Source organism: Oryzias latipes, chromosome 21 (genome assembly GCF_053564925.1).
Source record: "Oryzias latipes strain Hd-rR chromosome 21, Olatipes_Hd-rR_3.1".
NCBI classification, from domain to species: Eukaryota; Metazoa; Chordata; class Actinopteri; order Beloniformes; family Adrianichthyidae; genus Oryzias; species Oryzias latipes.
Window position 1 is genome coordinate 2,596,568 of NC_136257.1, and position 22,674 is coordinate 2,619,241.

General features: G+C 40.5%; 1 protein-coding gene across 2 annotated transcripts in view; it reads right to left on the reverse strand.

Moving 5' to 3' along the window:
* Positions 1–22,674, reverse strand: part of man1a2 (mannosidase, alpha, class 1A, member 2) — a 105,127-nt gene that overhangs the window by 23,675 nt on the left and 58,778 nt on the right. For both annotated transcript variants that reach the window (XM_023950575.2, XM_078939856.1), the window contains exons 6-7: positions 18,100–18,180; positions 4,877–4,971 (exon numbers count right to left, since the gene is read on the reverse strand). In XM_023950575.2, the coding sequence (XP_023806343.1) occupies positions 4,877–4,971; positions 18,100–18,180 (176 nt within the window). The remainder of the gene's footprint in view (positions 1–4,876; positions 4,972–18,099; positions 18,181–22,674) is intronic.

Genomic DNA, 22,674 nt, shown 5'->3' on the forward strand with positions numbered 1-22,674 from the left:
ACTTTGAGAAGTTGTTAAAAGAAAGCAACTGTGACAAAGAAATTATTATCATGGGTGATTTCAACATTGACTGGGAGGACAAATCCTCAAGAAAAAAACTCAAGCAAATCACTGACAGGTTTAATTTAACACAAGTCATCCGTGGCCCAACAAGAATAACTAAATCTACCATGACGCAAATTGATCTCATATTTACCAACAGACCAGAAAGAATTGCAAAATCATTTAACATGTTTATCAGACCATAATTTAACTCTCCTCTCTAGAAAACTCACTAAAAAGCGTTTCCATTCTTGTGCTGGAGTCAAAGAAATTATTACAATACCTAAAAATAAATATCAAAACTTTGTAGATGAAGCCAATCAAATTCAGTGGGACAATATTTTACCATCAGTTGACACTGAAAATTATGGCAAACTATTCCTTAAAACACTTGAGAGAACAATTACTGAATTCACACAAAAAATCAAGCTGAAACCATACAAAAACACTGTTCCATGGATGAACTCTGACATCATAAAACTCATGAAAGAACGAGACCAAGCCTTAAAAAAAGCAAATAAAACTAAATCAACCCATGACAGAGGTCTTTTTGCCATACTGAGAAATAAGGTGGTAAGATCATTAAGGAAAGCAAAAGCAGATTCCTTCCTCACAATAATTGAAAAATCACATGGAAACTCTAAAATAATATGGAACCAGATAAGAAAAATGACAGGTGATCGCCCTAAAGAACAAAACATTCTAGAAATTAAAATAAACAGACAACTAACAAACAATGCTCAAGTCATAGCAGAGGCATTTAACCATTATTTCATTGATTCTGTGGCCAACATAGCGAGCTGTTTCACACCTGTGGAAACCTACAATCTTTCAATAGACGCAAGCCAACCGACATTTAGTTTCACAAACATCACAGAATCCGATGTATCACAGACCATCAATTTACTCAAACCATCCCGATGTAAAGACATTTTTGGCTTGGACACAGTGATGCTCAAGGACCTCTGTTCATCACTGACACGCCCCATTACCAAAATTATCAATCTATCCCTCTCACAAAAAACATTCCCGAGCACTTGGAAACCAGCCATTGTCTCTCCCATTTTTAAGAGTGGAGACCTTCATTCCATGTCCAACTACAGACCCATTAGCATTCTTCCGACAGTGTCAAAAATTGCAGAAAAACTGGTAGCTAAACAAATTATAAACCACCTCGACACCACACTCTATTCTCTCCATCCTATGCAGTTTGGCTTTAGAGCCAATTACTCCACGGAGACCGCTACCTGTTTTTTCACTGAAAATATCAGGATTTTGCTGGACCGAGGGGGGGTTGTAGGTGCTGTTTTCCTGGATCTCAGGAAGGCTTTTGACACTGTTAATCACAAAATCTTACTGTCAAAATTATGCAATTTTAACTTTTCTTCTGATGCACTGCAATGGATTGACTCCTACCTCACTGACCGCTCCCAACTTGTCAAAGTCCAGTCATTTAAATCTGCAGCTCTCAGTCTGCCAACTGGTATTCCACAAGGATCAATTTTGGGACCTTTGCTATTTTCATTGTACATTAATGACCTTCCATCCAGTTGTCCTGATGTTTCTGTGCAGATGTATGCTGATGACACTGTAATATATGCTCATGGCAGTAATTCCTCTCAGGTGTCTGAGAAGCTCACCAATGCCATGGTTAACATCACAGCTTGGTTGAAATATTCTTGTTTGCAGCTAAACACATCTAAAACTGTTGCAATGTTTTTCACCAAGTCCAATAATAATCTCACTGCTGAACCAGATGTTTTTGTTTCAGGAGAAAGGCTACAGATTGTATCAGAATATAAATATCTGGGTGTCATTTTGGATTCAAAGCTGTCTTTCAAATCACACATAAAAAAAGTCTGCAACAGAATCAAATTCAACCTCAGTAATTTTAGACACATTCGCCACCAGATGTCCACACAGTCAGCAAAAATGTACATGCACTCTATGATCCTCTCTCATATCACTTACTGTTTGCCTGTCTGGTCACAGGCTTGCAATACATCTTTAAAACCTGCCCAAACATTATACAAACAAACTGTTAAAACCTTGGATAAAAAACCCAACATATGTCACCATTGTCCAATATTACAAAAACATGGTTTACTGCGTTGGGACAACATGGTCAAATTTTCAAATCTCTGTCTCATGTACAAAATCTTTCATGGCTTATCATCCCCTCCTCTTCACCAGTTTGTTAACATCCGGACAGCAGATCACAGCAGAACTCGGAGTGCAGTCAGAGGAGACTGTATCATTCCCTTCAGAAAAAGCGCTTTTGGTCAGACCGCTTTTTCTGTTAGAGCTGCTACTGAGTGGAACTTCACACCTGTTAGTATCAGAAATCAAAACACATATCATTTATTCAAGACACAATTAAAGAAATGGCTCATTGACAATCAGAGCTGTCAACACTGAGTACATTTCCTCTCACTGATCCTCATTACTGTCATGTCTTTTATGTGCACGTATGTTCTTACATTTTTCTGTTTTTGGATTGTTTTATCATTAATTTGATTTTAGGTTAACTGCTTATTTTATTGAATGCATTGTTTAATATATATATGTAATGTTATGTAAATATGTAATTTTACTTTGATCTTTTAGGGTGATTTTTAACATCTTCCCAGGGACTGCAGATGAAAAATAGCCCTTTGGCTAACTCTGGCATATTGACAGAAATGTTTATTAATATGCGCTGTCCCCCCTATTCAAATAAATGATTCTCAAGTGTGACCAACAACTGCAGATTTCCATTAATGCCAATCGTTCAATCATGAACTTCCTGCTAAAGCCAATTCCACTGTTTCACAGCATTACCTTATTATAATTTAAAAAAAGCTGAATCAATCATTGAAGATGGTCAGAATGAATGATTTCTAATTATATTACTCCTCTTGATTGATTCATGATTTTTTCCAAATGAAACATAATTTGCACATATTTGTAACTTTTGATACTTGATCTATTTATTATACGAAGTCTTTTGAAACAGTGTTATGTCTATTTTACTGATTATTTTTTAATCATACATGATTTTTATAATTAACATAATCTGCTGCACGGTGGTGCAGTGGTTAGCCCCCGGTTCAAGTCCCAGCTGGGGGGAGTTAGCATGTTCTCCCCGTTCATGCGTGGGTTCTCTCCAGGGTCTCCGGCTTCCTCCCACCGTCCAAAAAACATGCTTCAGAGGTCAATTGGAAACTCTAAATTGTCCATAGATGTGAGTGTGAGAGTGAATGGGTGTGTGATATGTGTGATAGGCTCCAGCAGCCCTGTGACCCGAAAGGGACATGAATGAATTATGAATGAATGAATGACATCATCTGCATATATTTTAAATAACTGATCTGCAATTGCCATGTTGATTTCTAAAATATTTGTGTATTTTTTACATAATAAGTAATTCATCTTTGTCATGTGCTTTATTGATATTTAAGGATTCTTAATTCTGTCTGATAAAGTTATGAACCAGATAATGATAAATCATATAATGAAATGGTTACGGTAGAACAGGGGTGGGATTATATAAGTTCACTTCCTTCCAGTTTGATTCGTCGTTGTATGAATGTATAACTGATGATTGTGTTGTTTTTGTGTATTATTCTTATTTGATTGCTTTAAATAAACCATTTTAAATCAAAATCAAAAATGTCACCGCCACAGACAGCAACATTGACCAAATATGTGTATATAACAAAAGGTGGGAGTGGACGGACGGGGATCCGTGCACCCCGTCCGGATCCCCGTCCGTTGGACCCAGGCCTAAAGGCCTCTGCCCAACGCCCAAGCAGTCATGGTGATGTCACAGTTGGAGGAACTGTGGATCCAAACCAGACACTGCCGGCTCGGGGAATCTAGCGCTAACAGACTGTTGTGCCCCGCTGGTTGAAGGCCTCACTGCAAGGTCAACGACCTGAGCGGACTCTACTGTTTTGAAATACCCCGAAAACGTTAACGGAGGAGAGTGGGGGGTGGGGTAGGGGGTTATTGTAAAATTTGTGATTTTTTTTGGTTTTTACATGTAAAGCGCTTTGAGCTGCATAATGCACCAGAGCGTTTTTATAAAAAAGGTTTGATTTAATGTTTGCTGTTAGAACCATTCCATGGAGTGGAACTAAAAGTGCATGCGCTTTGGGAATAACACAAACAGCAGTGCTTATTGTCTTCCTGCAGCACCGTCTGAACACCCACGCCGCTCTGAGAGGAGGTGCAATCAGGCAAAAGCAGTCAAACCACGTGTGGGTGGAGCGGGGCTCCGCTGGAGCTTTTCATGCTTTGCCTGGTCGATCTGACATCACTGCACTTCAGAGCTGCAACCACGGTTTGGAAATTAACTGGAAGTATCGTCATGATAAAAAGCCCTTTAAGTGATAAACACTGGAGCCTTTCTACAAATAGATCATCTCTGTAACACCATCAATGGGAGGACATTCCACCAGTTTTTAGTGCTCCATTATGTGCATCTCGGGGGGGGGGGGGGGGGGGGGGGGGGGGTCTCTCTGACTTTTACAGCTGTTTCTGCAGTATTGAACTCTGCTGACAAACATGATTATGTCAGGGAGTTTACAGGAAAACGAGGCGCATTAAATGGCTAATAATATCTGTTCAGGATGACCTCAAATGCTTAATAAACCAGCTGTTTAACATTTAAAAGAATATTTTATTGATGCATCTACGAGTTTCAGTAGTGCCGGATGTGCTGCTAATGAATTTTTTACAGAATTTATATATTCACAGAACAAGGAAGTGATACGGGATCCTAAGCAGCAGAAAAACCGTCCGTTTTCAAACTAGTCAGAAAGAATGTTAAAGGGATGTCTGCGTCACTCACCTCTTCAGGTTGACCATGGCCCAGGGGATCCCAGTGGGGGTGTTGAAGGCAGGGAGGAGCTTCTCAGCGAGCTGGACAGCTTTCAGTTTGAACACCTGGAGAAAAAAGGTGGATGGGAACTTTAGAACTGGAGAACTTGGAATAACTAATGCAAAATAAAGGTTAAACAAAAGGATAGAAAAGCTTGGAGGTGATGGTCACAGTGTATTAAAGACACATTTGTACAAGAAAATACACAAAATGTGCCTTCAGTCTGTGCAGCAGCAACATGGAAGTTGGAGGAGTCTTATGGAAATCTCAAACTTGGAGGTCAGACTGCTCCAGCTGACAAAAGGAGGAACAACATAAAGTCTGTTGACCAGCTGTTTGTTTGAACAAACCAATGCAGAGAAATGGGTTTGTTGGTCAGAGATGATGGGAAGTCTTCCTCTCCACTGGCAGATGAAAGCTCTGACAAACTCAGAGCTCAATGTTCTTGTACAGACATGACAAAGTGGAGTCTTTCTGCATCCCACCATGAAAACTGAGAGATGCAACTCTGCAGCAAATGTTCATGGAATGCAAGGAGACCAGGTTACAGTGTTGATGAAATACTGCTGTGATATGAGAGCTGCATCTTTTTTTACCTTCACAGATGAAAGAAACACAGTCTTTGTTTTAGCTCTCACTGATTTAACCACAGCCAACAATTGAATGATGCAGCAGATGATGATGGGGTCACGCTGGCGCTCATGCTGAAGCCACGCCATGGCGTCTGCCTGGTCTCACAAGATGACCTCGTTTTTGGTTTCTCAGAGGAAAACGTTCCAGAGATGTTCAGTTGATTCAGGAAAATGTAGACTTGTACAGAAAGGGTTGACTTAATATCCATCCCATAATAACCACATAGAATGGAGATGGAATTATGGATAAACACAAATAAGGAGAAAGATTGACTGACTTTAGTGAAGAACCATCACATCATATATATGTAGATTATTTAAATAAAAGCTTTCTTCAAATGCGACATGTCCTAAAAAACTGCGTTCCAAACAGAAACAAAGTCCTCTCAGTAAATATTAAAGCTGCTGTTCTGAAAACACAGCTGACAGGCGCAGTGGGACGAAAAGCAAATGAGCTGCATTTTGACAGCTGATGAGCGCAGAAGCAGCCTGATAAAAGCAGCAGGAATGAATCACGGACCTTCATCCCATGGAAACAACAGACTCAACTGCAATCTGGTAACAGACCCGGTAAGACAATAGGAGAAAGTGTCAGTATTTACCTTCAACATGTTTCTTACATGACCGCCGGTCAGGATGAGCGCTGGTATATTCAACACAGTCAAACACTGTGGACACAAGTTTTCTTCAAGTCTTTTGGCCTTTAATAGCTTTGACTGACTTCCCTCTTTTGGTGTAGAACGTTGCCTTTAAATGCATTTGTTCTACTACTGGTTTCAGTTCATGGCTGCTTTCCTTTGAAGAGAAGGGCGAACAGTTTGAAAATCCAATGTTTAATTGAATAATCGAGAAATTTCAAGGCTGTGTTGGGGAACCACTAAGACCAGACCACCATGCAGAGAAAGACTGAGGCATGTCTGCGTACGCATTTCCTGATTCCATACCAGACGAGAACCGCAGTAGGTGAAGACGTCCATATTATGTCAGAGTACAGGTCATGTTCTGCCAAGTGAACCGACTACACCACATAAGGGAAGCACAGTAGGGGAAGCATCATGATGTGGGTGAGAATTAGAGAGGAAAAAACGTACATCTAGAGTTTACATCACTGAACAACGTAGAGTAAGAATCCGTTCTAACTGCTGAGAGTAGAAAACAAATCGGGAAAATGCCAAGGAGGGCGACTTCAGTAGAAAACTCGATAATTAAGCTGCTATCGGGCATTCAGAGTCATTAGGTAAGCAAACAGCATCATTTATCATGGAACTGCAGAAACCTGGTGGCATTTCTGTCAATTGGAAAAGAAAAAAGAAAAAAAGATAAGAAAAAGGCGTTACTGAGGAAGCACCATAAGCGGTATAACACTAGAACAAGATGACAAATCACGCAGAAAATAAGTTATCTTTTGACAGCCAGTTAAAGGTGATCACCTATTCAAAGGTTGAGCTCTGCGTGGCCTAAACTTACAAACAAAGCCTGGTGGGATTTCTGCAGCCGGACCGCAGACAGGCGGGGAAGAGCTACAGGAAAGCAGTCCAGCAGACTGAGGCTGCCAAAGCAGGTTTAAAGCGACCTGATCTCTGGAAAATTCCTGCCGTCGCACAGACTGGGGGGCTGTAACGCATGCTGCTGTTCACAGAATGCGTAAGCAGCTTTTTGGGACACTGAAAGGAGGATATGGAGGTCAAACGGTGGAGAAAAGACCTGAACTAAAACAGACGCAGATGAGGAGAAGAGGCTGTCTCAGGCTCCTAAAAGGCCTGTGTGATGAAGGAGGAAAACCTGAGGAGGATTAAAAGCTGAAGAAAGCGAGGCGAGGACTAAAACTACACCCACTGAGGAACACAGACACCAACAGATATCACATATGAAAGAACTGTCCTCAGGAATGCTGTCTGGGTTTAGTAATGAAGCCAATATTAGTGATCAGAGGTAGATGTGGTTAAAAATCCTGTTCTATTCTACTCTCTGTCATGGATGTCTATGTAAAAATGTTTTCTGTGAACTGAGCAATTCATCCAGCTGTTAGACTGACATCCAGCTCCAATGAATACCGCCTTTCAGCTTTATAATTTTATCAGCAGTTACATCCATTAGAACTAGTTTTAGAAAAAGTGAAAAAAGAAAAACTACTCTTCTTTTTTTTTGTTTAGAGTTTTCCAGAATCATTTGCTTGGGCAGTCAGGAAGTATCATCTTATGCACAGATTCTGTCCCATTTGAAAAGGACAGCGGTCTGTGAGGTAACCCTGGTCGTCAATGACAGAGGTCAAAGGTTTCATGTAGGTTTGCAATCACTCGGTTACCTGGACGATGTGTTTGGGATCATTGTCTTGCTGGAAGATCCAGCCTCATTTCATCCTCAATGGTCTCACAGGTGGAAGATTTCTGTCCCAAACCTCACCACACATGACCTCATTTATCTTTTCCTACTTATGGATCAAAAAACAGCTCCAAACCATGATGACTCCACCCTCATGCTTTGTATTGTGAAAGGACGAGACGAAAAGATGTCATCTTGAACTTCAACACCCTTCAACTGTTTTAATCGACCTGACACAAGCGTGCTCACAACCTCAGTGCCACTTGGCGCTTCGTGTATTGCTCCGCAATATAAACTAGTCCCCCCTATTGATTCATTTACTTTTGTTGTAGTTGTTGTTTTTCAATTTTAAATTGTCTTTTGTTCCTGAACAGTTGTTTGTTTTTGGTGTGAACTTCATTAGTTATTTCTGTATTTTGGAAAAATTTGTAATGTTTTTTTACAGTTTACATGTTTTGCAGACCGCATGTTTTTTACACTTTTGCACCTGTATTTATTTAATATTTATTTCTTTATTTAATAAGAATCTCATTTTTGATAATAATTTTTCATAATAATTTTAGTAATATTTTTAATTATCTAATATAATGTAATTTGTGATGTCCTTTATTGATGTTATATTATATAGATTATTTCTGAATGTCGTGTTGCTGCCACAGATAAATGATATTTCCCCATTGTGGGATTAATAAAGTCATCTATCTATCTATCTATCTATCTATCTATCTATCTATCTATCTATTATTTCTAAATACATTACACCATCCCCCTGTTGAGGAATACAGTGGGAAGATATGCATATAAAACAATTAACATGCCTTGAACTGTATGATCATTATTTAACAGCTCCTTTTCACAAGCACGTTTTACTGAAACATTAGCCTTGGAACAACAAGATTCTAAGCTATGGCCTCTGGGTAGATTACTGGTTGCCAACACAGACGATGAGGATTCTTCTGCCTAGTATTTTTGTCTGTTTCTCAACCATTAGGTAACAAAGTCTTTTAAATAGGATGTTTTTTTCTGGCTGTGAACTGATCAAAGTGCTGTCCTCAACCCTCCTATGAGAGTCCTTCTCTGTTCTGTCTTCAAGTTCCAGCTTTTGCACCCACAGCCTTCATCAAAGAGAAATCTGGCCACTGTGGACCAAGTGTCTCCTCCACGATTAGTCCGGCACCCGTCCGTGTCTGCAGTACCTTTCCCGAGTTAAAAGGAACACTTCAAGAATATTTCATCATTTTGCTCTCTGATAGAACTGAATAGAAGTCAGATCCAAAGGAGGACTGGCCGTTTCCTGGAGCACATCCTTATTTTGCATTCTTCCTCATGAAGATGATAAACTCTGACAGTTTCTCTGATCCAGCCAATAACAACCGATTTATGAACCGCATCTCTGCACTCCCAACAAAACCAGCCCAGGGACCATCATTTCCCTCTTTGACACAACTCCACATCACACCAGCAGAATAACCTTCAGGTCGACACACATCTATCCTGTCGGGATCATGTTTACTTCAGCAAGGAGCCAAGATTAGTAGAAAAAGTGCTTCTGAGATAGAAGCTTGTTACAGGAAGGCTGCTGCTTCAGTGTTCAGCCTTTTTGAATGTATGACGAAGCTAAAAGAATAAAATCAACCACTACAAGTCCCAGCTGGGATTTGAACCAGGCACGAGGGCTGACCACTACTCCACCGTGCCGCCTGAACTCTGAAAAATGTAATATGAAATAAAAAAATGCATACTTCACCAGTAAAATGACATGGAGAGGAAAGAAAAGCTTCAGGTTTTCAAAGCTCTTCTCAGATAAGGTCAGCTATAGTAAGATGTTTAATCTAAAAAAACAACTTCATAAGTCTAACACAAATGCTAAGAATCAATGTTACTTAAAAATAATTTAAAAGCCAGTGGCCAATACTGAAATCTATTTCAAAAACTAAAAAAGAAAATGTTTTTATGCCTGTCTTGAAGTAAGTTGGATCCTTTTGAGAGAGATTTTTTTCCTCACAAAATCTCTAAGTTCTTCCAAAAACTGTTCTTTAGTGAGTGATCATAAAGCCAAAGATTTTCACTCACATTCTTACAGAAATAAATGTCCAGACTCTGATGTTCTGGTTCAAAATAAGCTGGGAGTTTATTCTCAGGCAGCATTTTAAACTGCAGATCTGCAAAATCTCTCCTCACTGAGAAGTCTCTTGGACAAACATTTCGAGGCTTATCTGGCCTCCTTTCCTGCTCGTCCTTTTGCTTCATGATCCTTTAGTAACTTTTTTGCAATAAAGTATCGTTTACCCATAAAGCCCGAAGCAAACACAATTCGTACACAGACAGACTCGCACAGTCTGTGCTGTGAGGACTGGGCCACCGTTTGGCGAGTAATTGGCGGCTCCTAACAGGATTAGGGAGTAGACGGTGAAATGTGCTGAATGTGGCAGCGTGGAAGACGGTGCCCTGAGGGCCACAAAAAGGGAGATGGAATTAAGTGTGTGAGCTTGTGTGGGGAGTGTGTGTGTCACTTTTGTACAGTCATCATCAGCTGATCAATTTGCTCACTGAATTCAACACTCAGAGGCCTGGCATCTATCAACAGCTACAAAGGAAATTCAATGAATGTCTTCATAAAAACTGACAAACTTACATTTTTTTCATTGAGTAGTCACTGAAGTTATGCAGGAATGCCTCAAAAAGTCACCAACGACCTCCAGGTCATTCAGGTTTAGCGTTTAAGGTGCTGATGTTTCAACAATGTCAGTAAAGATTAATTAGAGCTCTGTTAGGTTTACAATTTAAAGTTGATGTCTGCTTTTTCATTACTCTTTAAAAATCAATGATGCCTTTAATTATTGATGGAATAGTTTCACAGCAAAACTGCAGATCTAATTCTAGCAACGTGGGCACCAGACTCCAACAGGAATGCCAACAGGACGATAGACTTCCCCGATACAAGGAAACATTTTTGAAAGGTTCTTTTGTTTGTGGGTTTGGGATTCGTCACAGTCAGTCGCAGCCCAGGAAGACACAGAGCTTTTGCCAGGATGGCCTGGGCTCAAACTGTGGAGGGGTCTGGTTTGTGGAGCGTGAGACCACGTTTTCACAAATGGAATGGCACCACAGAGATCAGACTCAAGCCCCGCAAAGATTCTTTCCAACTACTCTGTAGGACAGACTGCATCAGTCCCACTCCTCTATTCTCAAAATCCAAGGGCAGTCACTGAGACAAAAACATTTTTAGATGGAAGATGGTGGAACAAACTTGTTCAAAATATTTTAAAGATTAGAAATATCAGGAACACTCAAAAGCAACAGACTAAAAACAGATTTCAATATGATTTTACGTAAATATAGTCAACAGTTGTAGAAGTCATTTGAAAACTGAACTTGCTTCAATCAAAAACTACCACTCTATTGTGAGCTGTGATGTTTGCAGGAGTTTAATGTTAATTCAACAGTTTAATTTCCCTTAATGCGTCCCGTTGATCCGTTCTATTCTTTCCCACATTAAGGTAACCTGTTTTTGCTGCACAGTCCATTTCCTCACATAGTTTCACCGTTCATCTCCATGCAATATTTGCAACTTCTTCTATTCAAATTCTACTTTTTCTTTTGATTAAACTTGCATTCCTGCAGTCTCCATGTTTTCCTTTGACTTGTGTAAGAATTATTTACAAAGAGAAGAGGAGACTCTTTTAGTTTTAAACGTTTTGGCAGGTCTTGTTTTGTAGGTCACCACAGTAAAGAAGATCAACTAGTTTTATACATAAAAACCTGCAGGTTTTATTGAGAGGAAATACTTTAAACCTGAATTCAAAAATAAAACCAGTTGACTACTTTGATTATTAAGCAATCACATATTACATCCACAATGTAGTTATCAGGATATGTATAAATATGCATGTATAAATATAAATGTATGAATATATAAATGGTGTAGATATACGCACTCCGGCCCTTTTATTAGGTCCACATTGCTAGTACCGGGTTGAACCCCCTTTAGCCTTCAGAACTGCCTCAGTCCTTGGTGGCATCGATTCAACAAGGAGAGCTTGGTCCATGTTGACATGACAGCATCAGTTGCTGCAGATTTGTCTGCTGAACATCCATGATGCTGGTCTCCCGTTCCACCACATCCCAAAGGTTCTCTATTGGGTTCTGGTGACTGTGGAGGCCGTTTGATTCAAGAGAAATCATTGTCTTGTTTTAGAAACCAGTCTGAGATGATTCCAGCTTGATGACATGGAGCCTTATCCTGCTGGAAGTGGCATCAGAAAATGGTTCGCTGTGGTCATGACATCACCACCAGCCTGAACTGTTGATACAAGGCAGGATGGATCCATGCTTTCATGTTGCTTTTCAGACCAGACAACATTTTTCCATCTTCTATGGTCAAGTTTTGGTGAGTCTGTGTGAATTGTAGCCTCAGTTTTCTGTTCTTAGCTGACAGCAGTGGTACCCGGTGTGGTCTTCTGCTGCTGTAGTCCATCTGCCTCCAGGTTGGACGTGTTGTTCTTTCAGAGATGCTCTTCTGCAGACCTGTTGGAACCAGTGGTTCTTTGAGTTCCTGTTGTCTTTCTATCAGATGGAACCAGTCTGACTGTTCTCCCCTGACCTCTGACATCAACAAGGCATTTCCGTCCACAGAACTGCTGCTCACTGGATATTTTCTATTCTTGGACCATTCTCTGTAAACCCTAGAGATGGCTGTGGGTGAAAATCCCAGTAGATCAACAGTTGCTGAAATCCTCAGACCAGCCCGTCTGGAACCAACAACCATGCTACGTTCAGAGTCACTTCAATCACCTTTCTTCCCCATTCTGATGCTCTATTTTAACTGCAGCAGGTCACCTGGACCATGACTACATGTATAAATGCATTGAGTTGGCTGATAAGAAATTTGCGCAATTCACACATACAGCCAGGTCTATGTGCAAAGCATTTGCCAGCTTGAAACTATGATCTGGATTGTGCCAAAAGCCTCAGTGACCGCCTCTGACCGTCTTCCTGCTGAGCTGTGATGCCATGGCAGTAAGTCATGGATACAGTGAAGACCAGGATTTGTTGGGGGTGCTTACTGGGACAAACAGTCGGATGCTTCCCAGTGAGATCAAACAGACAGCCATTGGATTTTGCACAGCGCAGGCCAGCAGCACAGCTTAAAGCTGCCCATCCCAGATCCGACAGGCTGACAGAGTGGAGTGTGGGCTACTGACGGATGTAATGAGAACATGCTGAAAGGATGAAGGCGAGGAAGACTGCACGTTGGATGGAGGAAGCTCTGGTTTACGACAGCACATAGCAAAGAGCAATTACAGTGCTTTCTCTTTTATTGCAGGAGTTGGTTTCTAGAAATAACTCGCAATAAACAAAATCTCCAAAGAAGTCATCGTTTATTTTTTAACAATAATTTTAGATGTTTTGAGGCTGGAAAATTCCTCACTACTCACTTTATAGACTATTCCCACACAGACATGAACCTTTTTACAATTTTCTCTCTTGTTCAAACCTTCATAGGAAAAGAAATCCAGTACTATAGATTGAAAACAAATATCATCTTTGCGAACTTAATTCATTCTATACTGTCCAGATGGGGGGGGGGTTAACAAACCTCTGCAGCCAATCAAGATGCAGAACACAATGCAGTGATAAAAAAGCATAGGAAAATGCACCACAAAATCTGTAAATCTGTAAAGTTGTGAAAGGTGAACTGCAGCAAAATGAGGGTCCATTTCAGCTATTTAACCATCTCTAACTTTCCTCTTTGTCTTCTTGTGATCAAAGCGTTTTCATTTTTAGGGCCTCAAGAACAACTTTCCCTCCATGTCTGCTTCCCGCTATGCATCTTCCAGCCCTGAAGTCTCTCCCTCTGTTTCCCACTCCTTCGTTGAACCATTATTATCCATCTCTCTAGCAGCACAAGCTTCCTCTTTGTCAGCCTCCACGCCTCCTTTCACCCCTCCATCTGTTTGTGACTGTGCTGTAGCTTTGATGCTCTTTTATTTCTCTACATTCCTTCCTCATCTCGTCACTGACCTTTGCTTTTTCAAACTATTTATTACTTTGTTCCCATTCAATTTCTTGTCCTTTTTCAGCTTCCTTGAGGTAAAATCTTTGGTTTTCCACCAGTTAGGGGAAAAATGCTTAAGGGATTTTTAGACAACTATTTCATTGGTTCCACTTTTTTTTAATGAGGCGGGCAAGAAATATATGAAAAAATTTTTCTAATACAAATAAGAAAGATCCATGTAAATGGACTGTAGACGCCTGGAGGACACACAGCTCAGAATACTTAATGTGGAGGCCTGTTTGTGTCAAATATCCAATCATTATCCTCTCGGTTCACAATCATAGCACTTACATCATAAGGCTTAAAGCATAATCTGAATGATATTTGCTACTTTCATGGAGCAGTGCTGTGGGAATGTGCCTCTAACACCACACTGTCCAAGAGCTCTGCTGTTATTTTGGCCCAGGCACAGTGCCTCACCAACCATCCAAAAGAACGAATCTTAAAAAAAAATTCTACAATTTTTGGCTACATTTTTTTCCAACTCTTAGGCAAATCAGAATTCTACCCCCTAGCCCTCTGGCTTTTCCCTACGTCTGCAATCGTAGGAGCATTTGGAGCTGTAGTGGTGTCCGAACTTTTTTGTTTATTGCACATGTGTCAAACTCAAGGCCCGCGGGCCATATGTGGCCCGCGAGAGCATAAAAGTTTTTCATTTCTTAAGATAAAAATTGGTGTATATTTATTTATACCTAGGGGGAAATTGACTTAAACTATCGGATTGGAAAACTATACATTATGACTGTCCATATAACCTAACCCGACAGAATCGAATGTAAAAGGATTTATGCTATGCTAACAAGCAAACATATGTTTTCTATGCAACTGGAATTGTCACTTCAGGAGTCAGACCTGAAACTGGATGGTTTTGTCAACTTAGCCTCCATGGTTTCTGGAAAGAGATGACCAGTTTGGGGAGGGAGTCACTGGCTCCCCAACCCCCAGCTGAGGACAAAGGACTCTTAACGACCTGAAACCATGGAGGCTAAGTTGACAATACCATCCAGTTTCAGGTCTGACTCCTCCCCCATGAGCGCATATATACCAGCTCTTCGACCAGCTAATTCAGAATTGACAAAGCCTCTTGGATAAGAGCTGAAACATCTTCTAACTTTAAAAACCAAGTCCAGATGACATCCCCTAAACCTACTAAAATCACATGTATAAGTTATATCTGGCCCTTTGAGGACAGCCACTATGCTGATGCGACTTAGGACTGTGTATCCCTCCGTTGGTAGGGTGATTAGTGTCACGCTGTGCCACGGAGGACAAACACAATTCATCGCTGACCGGCGACTATTCATGTAGCCCGAATTTGAAGACACTATTTTTTCATAAGTCTCCGTTTGGAGGGCTGATTGTACGGGTGGGGAGAAGCCGTTGGGGGAGAATTCAGATTTGACCTTACTCTGTGTTGAACAGCAGTAAACATGTTGCTCCTGCAACTCTCCTGCAGGCAACGCAACATATAAATAAGTATAGGAATGAATATTAAATGATTGGGGGTTTTTTTGCGTGTGCTTTCCCTATGCATTATGGAGAGATTAAAACAAAACAAGAGCATAGTAGACTGTTCACAGGAACAATACAGCAACTGCAGAGCACTGAGGTGTTGTTCTAACAGCCTGTGCTTTCATTTCACAGCAACTTAAGGGACATTTCAGCGCCGAGGTTCTACCCAGGAATGTTGGATCTGTTAGTCGTCCACTTCTAGTAACTAGGATTGCTCACATAGAGTCAATGGATCGTTCTGAGACGACGATTAAGCACATTCGACACAATTCACAATCTGATGCAATTTCATTCCTGTCAACATTTTTTAATTTTCCCTTCTGAAAGAATGTCTGGTTATAGAAAAGCATTTATAATAAATATCCTTTGGGCTGATAGTTATCATCAAAAGAAAAGCAATTTTTCAATTAGAAAAGTAACGACAGAATAATAGAAAAAACGATTATTAAAATTAAGACTCAAGAAGTTGTAAAAAAATAAATAAAAAACTGAATAAAAAAGTAGGAATGCAGTTTTTTATTAAACAAACGGTAATGAGACAGAAATCAGGAATGAAAAAATGTCTGGTGAAAGAAAAGAGGTGAATGTAAAAGAAAAATGTTTAAGTACAAAGACGATTCAGAGGAAAAGGGTTTGAAGCAAACTAGAAAAAGTAAGCAGAGAAATGTATTTAAAACAAATGTTAAAAAAACAAGAAAAAAAGAAGCAGAACAGTCAATTAAAAACCAGCTCTGAGAGGAGAACAAGAGAAAACAACCTTTCCCAAAAAGGACAAGTAAGAAGGACTTTAGGAGAATGAGATACAACCAAAAGAGAGAGTTTAAAAAAGTTGAAGACTAGAAAGTAAACACCATCCATCACTGGCCCTTTGTTAACCACCTCCACCAGCTCCTTCATCCTAATCTGCAGCCCTACTCTTCCTCATTCTTCTTCTACAGTATTTCTGCCTGCTTGTTCTCCTTTCTCCAGCTCTGACGTTCCCTGTGAAGTTTTCCCATTTTGTCCCAAATCATGTCATCTGATGGATTTTAACAGATGCTGAGCTAAAACTGAAGGCCTCATTTAGTCACGTTAATGATCCGCTGTATGAACTCCTTTGTCTCCAAATGCGTCGTGCAAAGATTAGGTCGATTTTTCCTTTAGAGGGTAATAAAATTATTTAAAATTCATTCAATCTATGAAAAGATTTTCAGTTTCACTTCATGTAAAAATGGAAAAGATAATTTTTTGTTTGAAATAACTTTCTTTTAGCTCATATGTTCAGTGAAAAATCATTATTGTTTAGCTTTTCCAGCCACAGTGGTCTTTTTGTGAAGATATTTTTAAAAAGACATTTTACAATGGGCTGTTTGTTTTTTGCTGCTTTTCTTTTTAACGGAAATGGCAGCATTATGGCATCTCCCTTACTTCCCCACTTTAGCTCCCCCTCAAGTGACCTGAGGTCCCCGCTGTTCAGGTGAGCGCCAGCGTTCAGGTGAGCTTTCCTAAACCCAAGGAACTCCCTGAAGCAAAGAACCCTGGTGTGAATCAACCTGCCAGTTTGAATGCGCTCAAGTCGCACACTTTTGAACAGTTTGGTGAGAAACTTTTGGATTGAACAATGTGCTTTGAGTAGAAGATCAGTGATGAATGAGTTCTAATGGCAGACACCTACATGCTTATGTAACTGCAGAGCAGCAGTAGGATTCCTGCAGGGCTCACAGCTCTTATGCTGATATTTTATGAGAAGTTGGAGCTCAAGAAACTACGAACAAAATGTGGAGTGCATTGTCAATCTCAGTAGTTTCTTTTTTTAAATACATTTCTGAACCTAGTTTTCAAGCACCTTCAGGTGCTGCTCGTTAAACCAGATCCCAGGAGATCACCTGTGATCTAGTCCTCTGTGACCTTTCATTTAATGTCTCCTCTTCTATCTACAGGTAACAACGGCCTCATATGTATGCACAATTGCCTTGGAGAGAAACTCGCTCACTGTCAGGTATCCTGCTGCAGATGGACTCAGTCTCTGTTTCAGGAACAAGGCCCTAAAAGAGATGCATTGATAACTCTCTGATGAGGCACAACTCCAAACTTCCTGAGGAAATAAAAGAATGTCTCTTTAATCATTTAAAAGCTGGAGCTTTACAAAAACATGTGCTTTTCATTCTTTCAGAGGTGGAGTGAGGGAACATTTCACAGAAAACCTTTTTACTTTCCCCAAAACCCTCAGGCTTTAGACGCCTGAAGGTTAATTAAAAACGAACTGATCCGCGAAACCCAAACCAAGGAACTGGAAACTGTGGAATAAGATTTTAGAAAATAGTTTAGAGAAAATGTGCCACTTCAAGCTTCACCTGAGCTGTGCTGACCAGCTCAAAGACCTGAACTAAGACTGTGGTGCCGTTTTCTCCTCACAATACAGCAGCCTGGAGGGTCTGGACCAGTCTGCTAACTGGTCTATGAAGGACAAAGAAACATTTAGGAGATGCAGGTCTAAATTATAAAAAGAATTACTTTGACTTTAATACTCGTTTCCTTTATTTTATTGCAAGTCAGAACACAGGACCACCCAAGAGTCCTTCACATCCGCAGCTCACATCATTTTCTACCCGACTTCTTTGATATTTTCTGCTTAAAGTCATTTCCGTGTCGTGAAAACACTCGTCTACCAGACAAAGACAAGAACTCACCTCCTGTCCAGAGAGGTAGTACGCAGCCAGGAGTCCTCCAATGAACCGAATGTTGACCTCAAACACAGACACCTCAGCATTCTGGGAAAACAAAACAGCAACTCAAATCATTTCTTCTGTTTCAAGCTCTCTGATACTTCTTGTATGAGCACGACAAACATTGCAGAGAGAATCCAAAAGCTGTCTGTTATTGTTAGAGAGAAAGTTTTCTATAGATTTACTTGATTTAAAAAAAAAGTTAAAATTGAGAATTTTCACTAAGGCTTATTCACTAATTGTATCAATATAAAAAATGCAGAAAACAAGCATGAGAAAAGATAACACTCAATGCAATACCCCGTACAGCCTCTAGGGGCTGACTACACTAGACTACGTTTTCAATTTCCTTTGCTGAATAACTGAATGATGTGAAAAGTGTCATAAGTGAATCGTCCTGCATGTGATACAGATACTACTGTTCTGCATTATCAATCCCATCAACAAGACTCTTAACACAGAATGTTACTGTAGACTGGATGCATTATAAAAAGAAACATGAGACATTTAAGCAAAAAAAAAATCAATGATTTAAAACCAATAAAATAGACCCCCCCCCCAATAACTGTTCTAATCGGGATTACAAAAACACACTTTACTAGTTCATAGTAAAGCTGACATTATTTTCACTTTAAATGACCATAATGCTCCTTACAAACCCTTTCAAAAAATGAACTACAGGTTTGAAAATGGCAGCCCACAAAGCAACCATGTGGCTATGCAACAACCCCACATAAAACATTTCTATCTGACAAATAAGAGGACATGGAAACCTAAACATCATGACTTGATGAATCTGTCAGCGCGTTTGCTTTGGAGCATGAAGCATGCATACATCGCATGGACCAGAGCCGTCATAGGCTGACCGCTGAGACTCCAGTGTCACCCTGCTCACTGACAATGTTGTTTTGTGAAGTGTGTGTGACCTTCGTTTGACATGAACAAACTCCGGGGGACGCACAGGCTGTCATAGGAACAGGTTTCCTCTCCGACCTGAGAACAGTGTCCATGACTGCAACTGAGAGGAAAAATGGAGGAGCCATCTTTTAAAAAGGGAAGTGACTGAAGCTTTCAGGACACATAACTCGTGTTTATCCCACGCCACAGGTGAGTTTATCTGTGATCGTGTCTCTTAAACCCAACTAGCTTCACTTATCACTGATGTTAATCAGAACTGTACTTCAGGTTTTTCACATGGATCTAAAAGCAAATGTGTGTTGTTGAATATTTCTTCTACTTCAAAGTCTTTGCAGCTGTACTATAGTGATACTGTAGGGTTTTTGCCCCTCTTTGAACTGCTCCCCCCAATGATATGTGAGGCGTTTGAAGCATCATGGATTCTGACCTTTTGGGTCTGAAGGTTCCTGGAAACAAAAGACCCCCTTCAGCTTTTATTCTGTAGAACTCAGACTTTATTTTGTTGATTTACCGAAAAACACAAAAGAGCATCGCTTATAATGTTCCTTCGTTCCTCACCTGGTGCTGTGTTGTTGTTGCAAGTTATTATGAAAGACAAGACGCGCAAGGATTCAGTTTATTTCCATGCTGTTCAGAAGTAATGGAAGTTTTGGTGATCTTTTATTGACCCAATTTTAGAGTTAAAAAACAGGGAAACATTTATACCAGACAGAATTCTCATCAATTGAGAATTAGGATTTTTTTCCAAACATCTTTTTTGTTTATTTCAGGAAACATTCAGGTATGAAAGTTTTTGCTAAAACACAGTTTGTAGATTCATTTCCATTTCGAATCAGTCTAAAAAACCTAAACAGTTTTTTGCAAATATAAGAACGAGAGAATAATATTGGAGGCGATTCCATCTTAGAATTCAGCAGCATCTTTAAATCTCTGAAGACGAGGAGCCGAGCGTAAAGGGCAGGAGTCGTCACTGTCAAGTGTCTATCACTGAGAAGAAAAGGCGGCCCGGATCATGCCTCACATGACAGCCTTCACCGTGTCAGACCACCTCATCCCAGCAGTGACAAGAAAGCTTCATCAGCAAAAAGCCATCTTCCAACTCTCTGGAAAAAAATCTGTCAGAAAACACAAGAACCTCACAGAAGCAGTTTATTTGAAAACGTTTCCTAACCCCTCGCAAGTCACTTGTGTTTAACCAGCAAGTTTCTCCTTGTATTGAAATGACAGACATGACAATATACAAGACGTGTCACAGTAAAAGAAACGTATCTCAACTTTCAAATAGATTTAGGCAAAAAGTGCATTGTCCTGAATTATTTCAAGGGGTTTGTGGGACTATGCACAGTTTTACAGCATTCCAAACCCTTCAAGCTCTTCTAAATCATCCTGACTATCACCAGAGGCTATCCTGGCTAGTTTGACGCATTGGGCCAAACACTGGATGGCCACCACCTGATATGAAGAAGTCCTAGCAATGGCTAGAAAGGGCTGGCCTACAGGACAGCACTGAAGCACTCATCCTGGCCGCTCAGGAACAAGCCCTGAGCACCAGAGCAATAGAGGCTCAGATCTACCACACCAGACAAGACCCAAGGTGTAGATCTACCACACCAGACAAGACCCAAGGTGTAGATCTACCACACCAGACAAGACCCAAGGTGTAGATCTACCACACCAGACAAGACCCAAGGTGTAGATGTACCACACCAGACAAGACCCAAGGTGTAGATGTACCACACCAGACAAGACCCAAGGTGTAGATCTACCACACCAGACAAGACCCAAGGTGTAGGCTGTGCAAAGAGGCACCTGAAACAATCCAGCACATAACTGCAGGATGTAAGATGCTGGCAGGTAAAGCATACATGGAGCGCCACAATCAAGTGGCTGGAATAATATACAGGAACATGTGTGCAGAATATGGACTTGAAATCCCAAGGTCAAAATGGGAAACACCTCTGAAGGTGGTAGAGAATGAGAGGGCAAAGATCCTGTGGGACTTCCAGATCCAGACTGATAGGATGGTAATGGCAAACCAACCAGACATTGTAGTGGTGGATAAAGAACAGAGGAAAGCCGTGGGGTGGATGTGGCAGTGCCAAGCGATGGGAACATCAGGAAGAAGGAACATGAGAAACTGGAGAAATACCAGGGACTCAGAGAAGAACTGGAGAAAGCCTGGAAAGTGAAGGTGACAGTGGTGCCTGTGGTAATTGGAGCACTCGGGGCAGTAACCCCCAAGCTGGAGGAGTGGCTACAACAGATACCTGGAAAGATCTCAGACCTCTCAGTCCAGAAAAGCGCAGTGCTAGGAACAGCTAAGATACTGCAGGACCCTCAAGCTCCCAGGCCTCTGGTAGTGGACCAGAGCTTGGAAGAGAAACCACCCGACGGGCGTTTATATATACCGTATTTTCCGGACTATAAGTCGCACCGGAGTATAAGTCGCACCAGCCCAAAAATGCATTATAAAGTAGAAAAAAACACAGATAAGTCGCACTGGACTATAAGTCGCATTTTAACTTTCACAACCTCATATGACACAATCATAGCAGACTGTTTATCTAATACTTTCACAGTAATTTTTTCTCAAACTTATTTATTTATTCTTTTCATGAAGCATCATTGGCCAACTGATACTCTGTTTTCATCCTGTATTTGTAGAATGTAGTCATTTTTATTGCATTTCTGAATCTATGAAATCATTGGAAAATACAATATTATGTTGTTAGCCTTCAAGATCTTACTGTAAAAAAAAGTTTGCTGATTCTCTGAGTCACTTAACATACTCTTAACACTTAACATACCTCATACATCAAATTGACCCAGGAACATCATCTCTGTTCCTCACAAATGAACATAACAGGAGGGTTAACAATGTATTTATTTCAATTTATTTCTAATATAAGTCGCTGCGGAGTATAAGTCGCACCCCTTGCCAAACTATGAAAAAAAGGGCGACTTATAGTCCGGAAAATACGGTATATGATAACAATGGTGTCTCTCACAATGACATCTCTTGTAACATTGTCACACCCGTGTCAGTTCCAATTGAAAAGCGACTTGTTGGTCAAATAAAAGCAACTTTTAAGTCAAAGTTTGCCAGGGTAAATATTATCAGAAATGACAGTAGCATTGACCTAAATAGGATTTGCAAATAAAAAAGGGAAAGTTTGAACAAGAAACTCCAGCTTCTGCCCAAGTGAAGCATTTTAAGCAATCAAAGAGACCCTGTGCCACCAGAACAAACCTGCTTCAACATCACTGCTGTACCACCTGATCAAATCATCACTTTTCCACTGGTTATTAATGCAATAGTTAACAGGCTCTATTAGTTTTGATGCTTGCAGTTAGAGCAGACCTGCTGCCAGCTCATCCATCATCAGAGGGCAAACTGCTGTACGGGGCCCCACCAGCATACTGGAGAGCCCAGAAATGACTCACTGACTGCCTCAACCTGACATGGCAGCTATTAAATCATTTATTAGTGTGTATGATGTGGTGAGGGCAACTGAGAGGACAACTAAAGAGGCAAGAGGGGAGTCTATAAGATCTGAGAGTAGGGCTGCACGATATGAGGAAAACTCACATTGTGCGATATTAGTGCGATATTGCAATGAC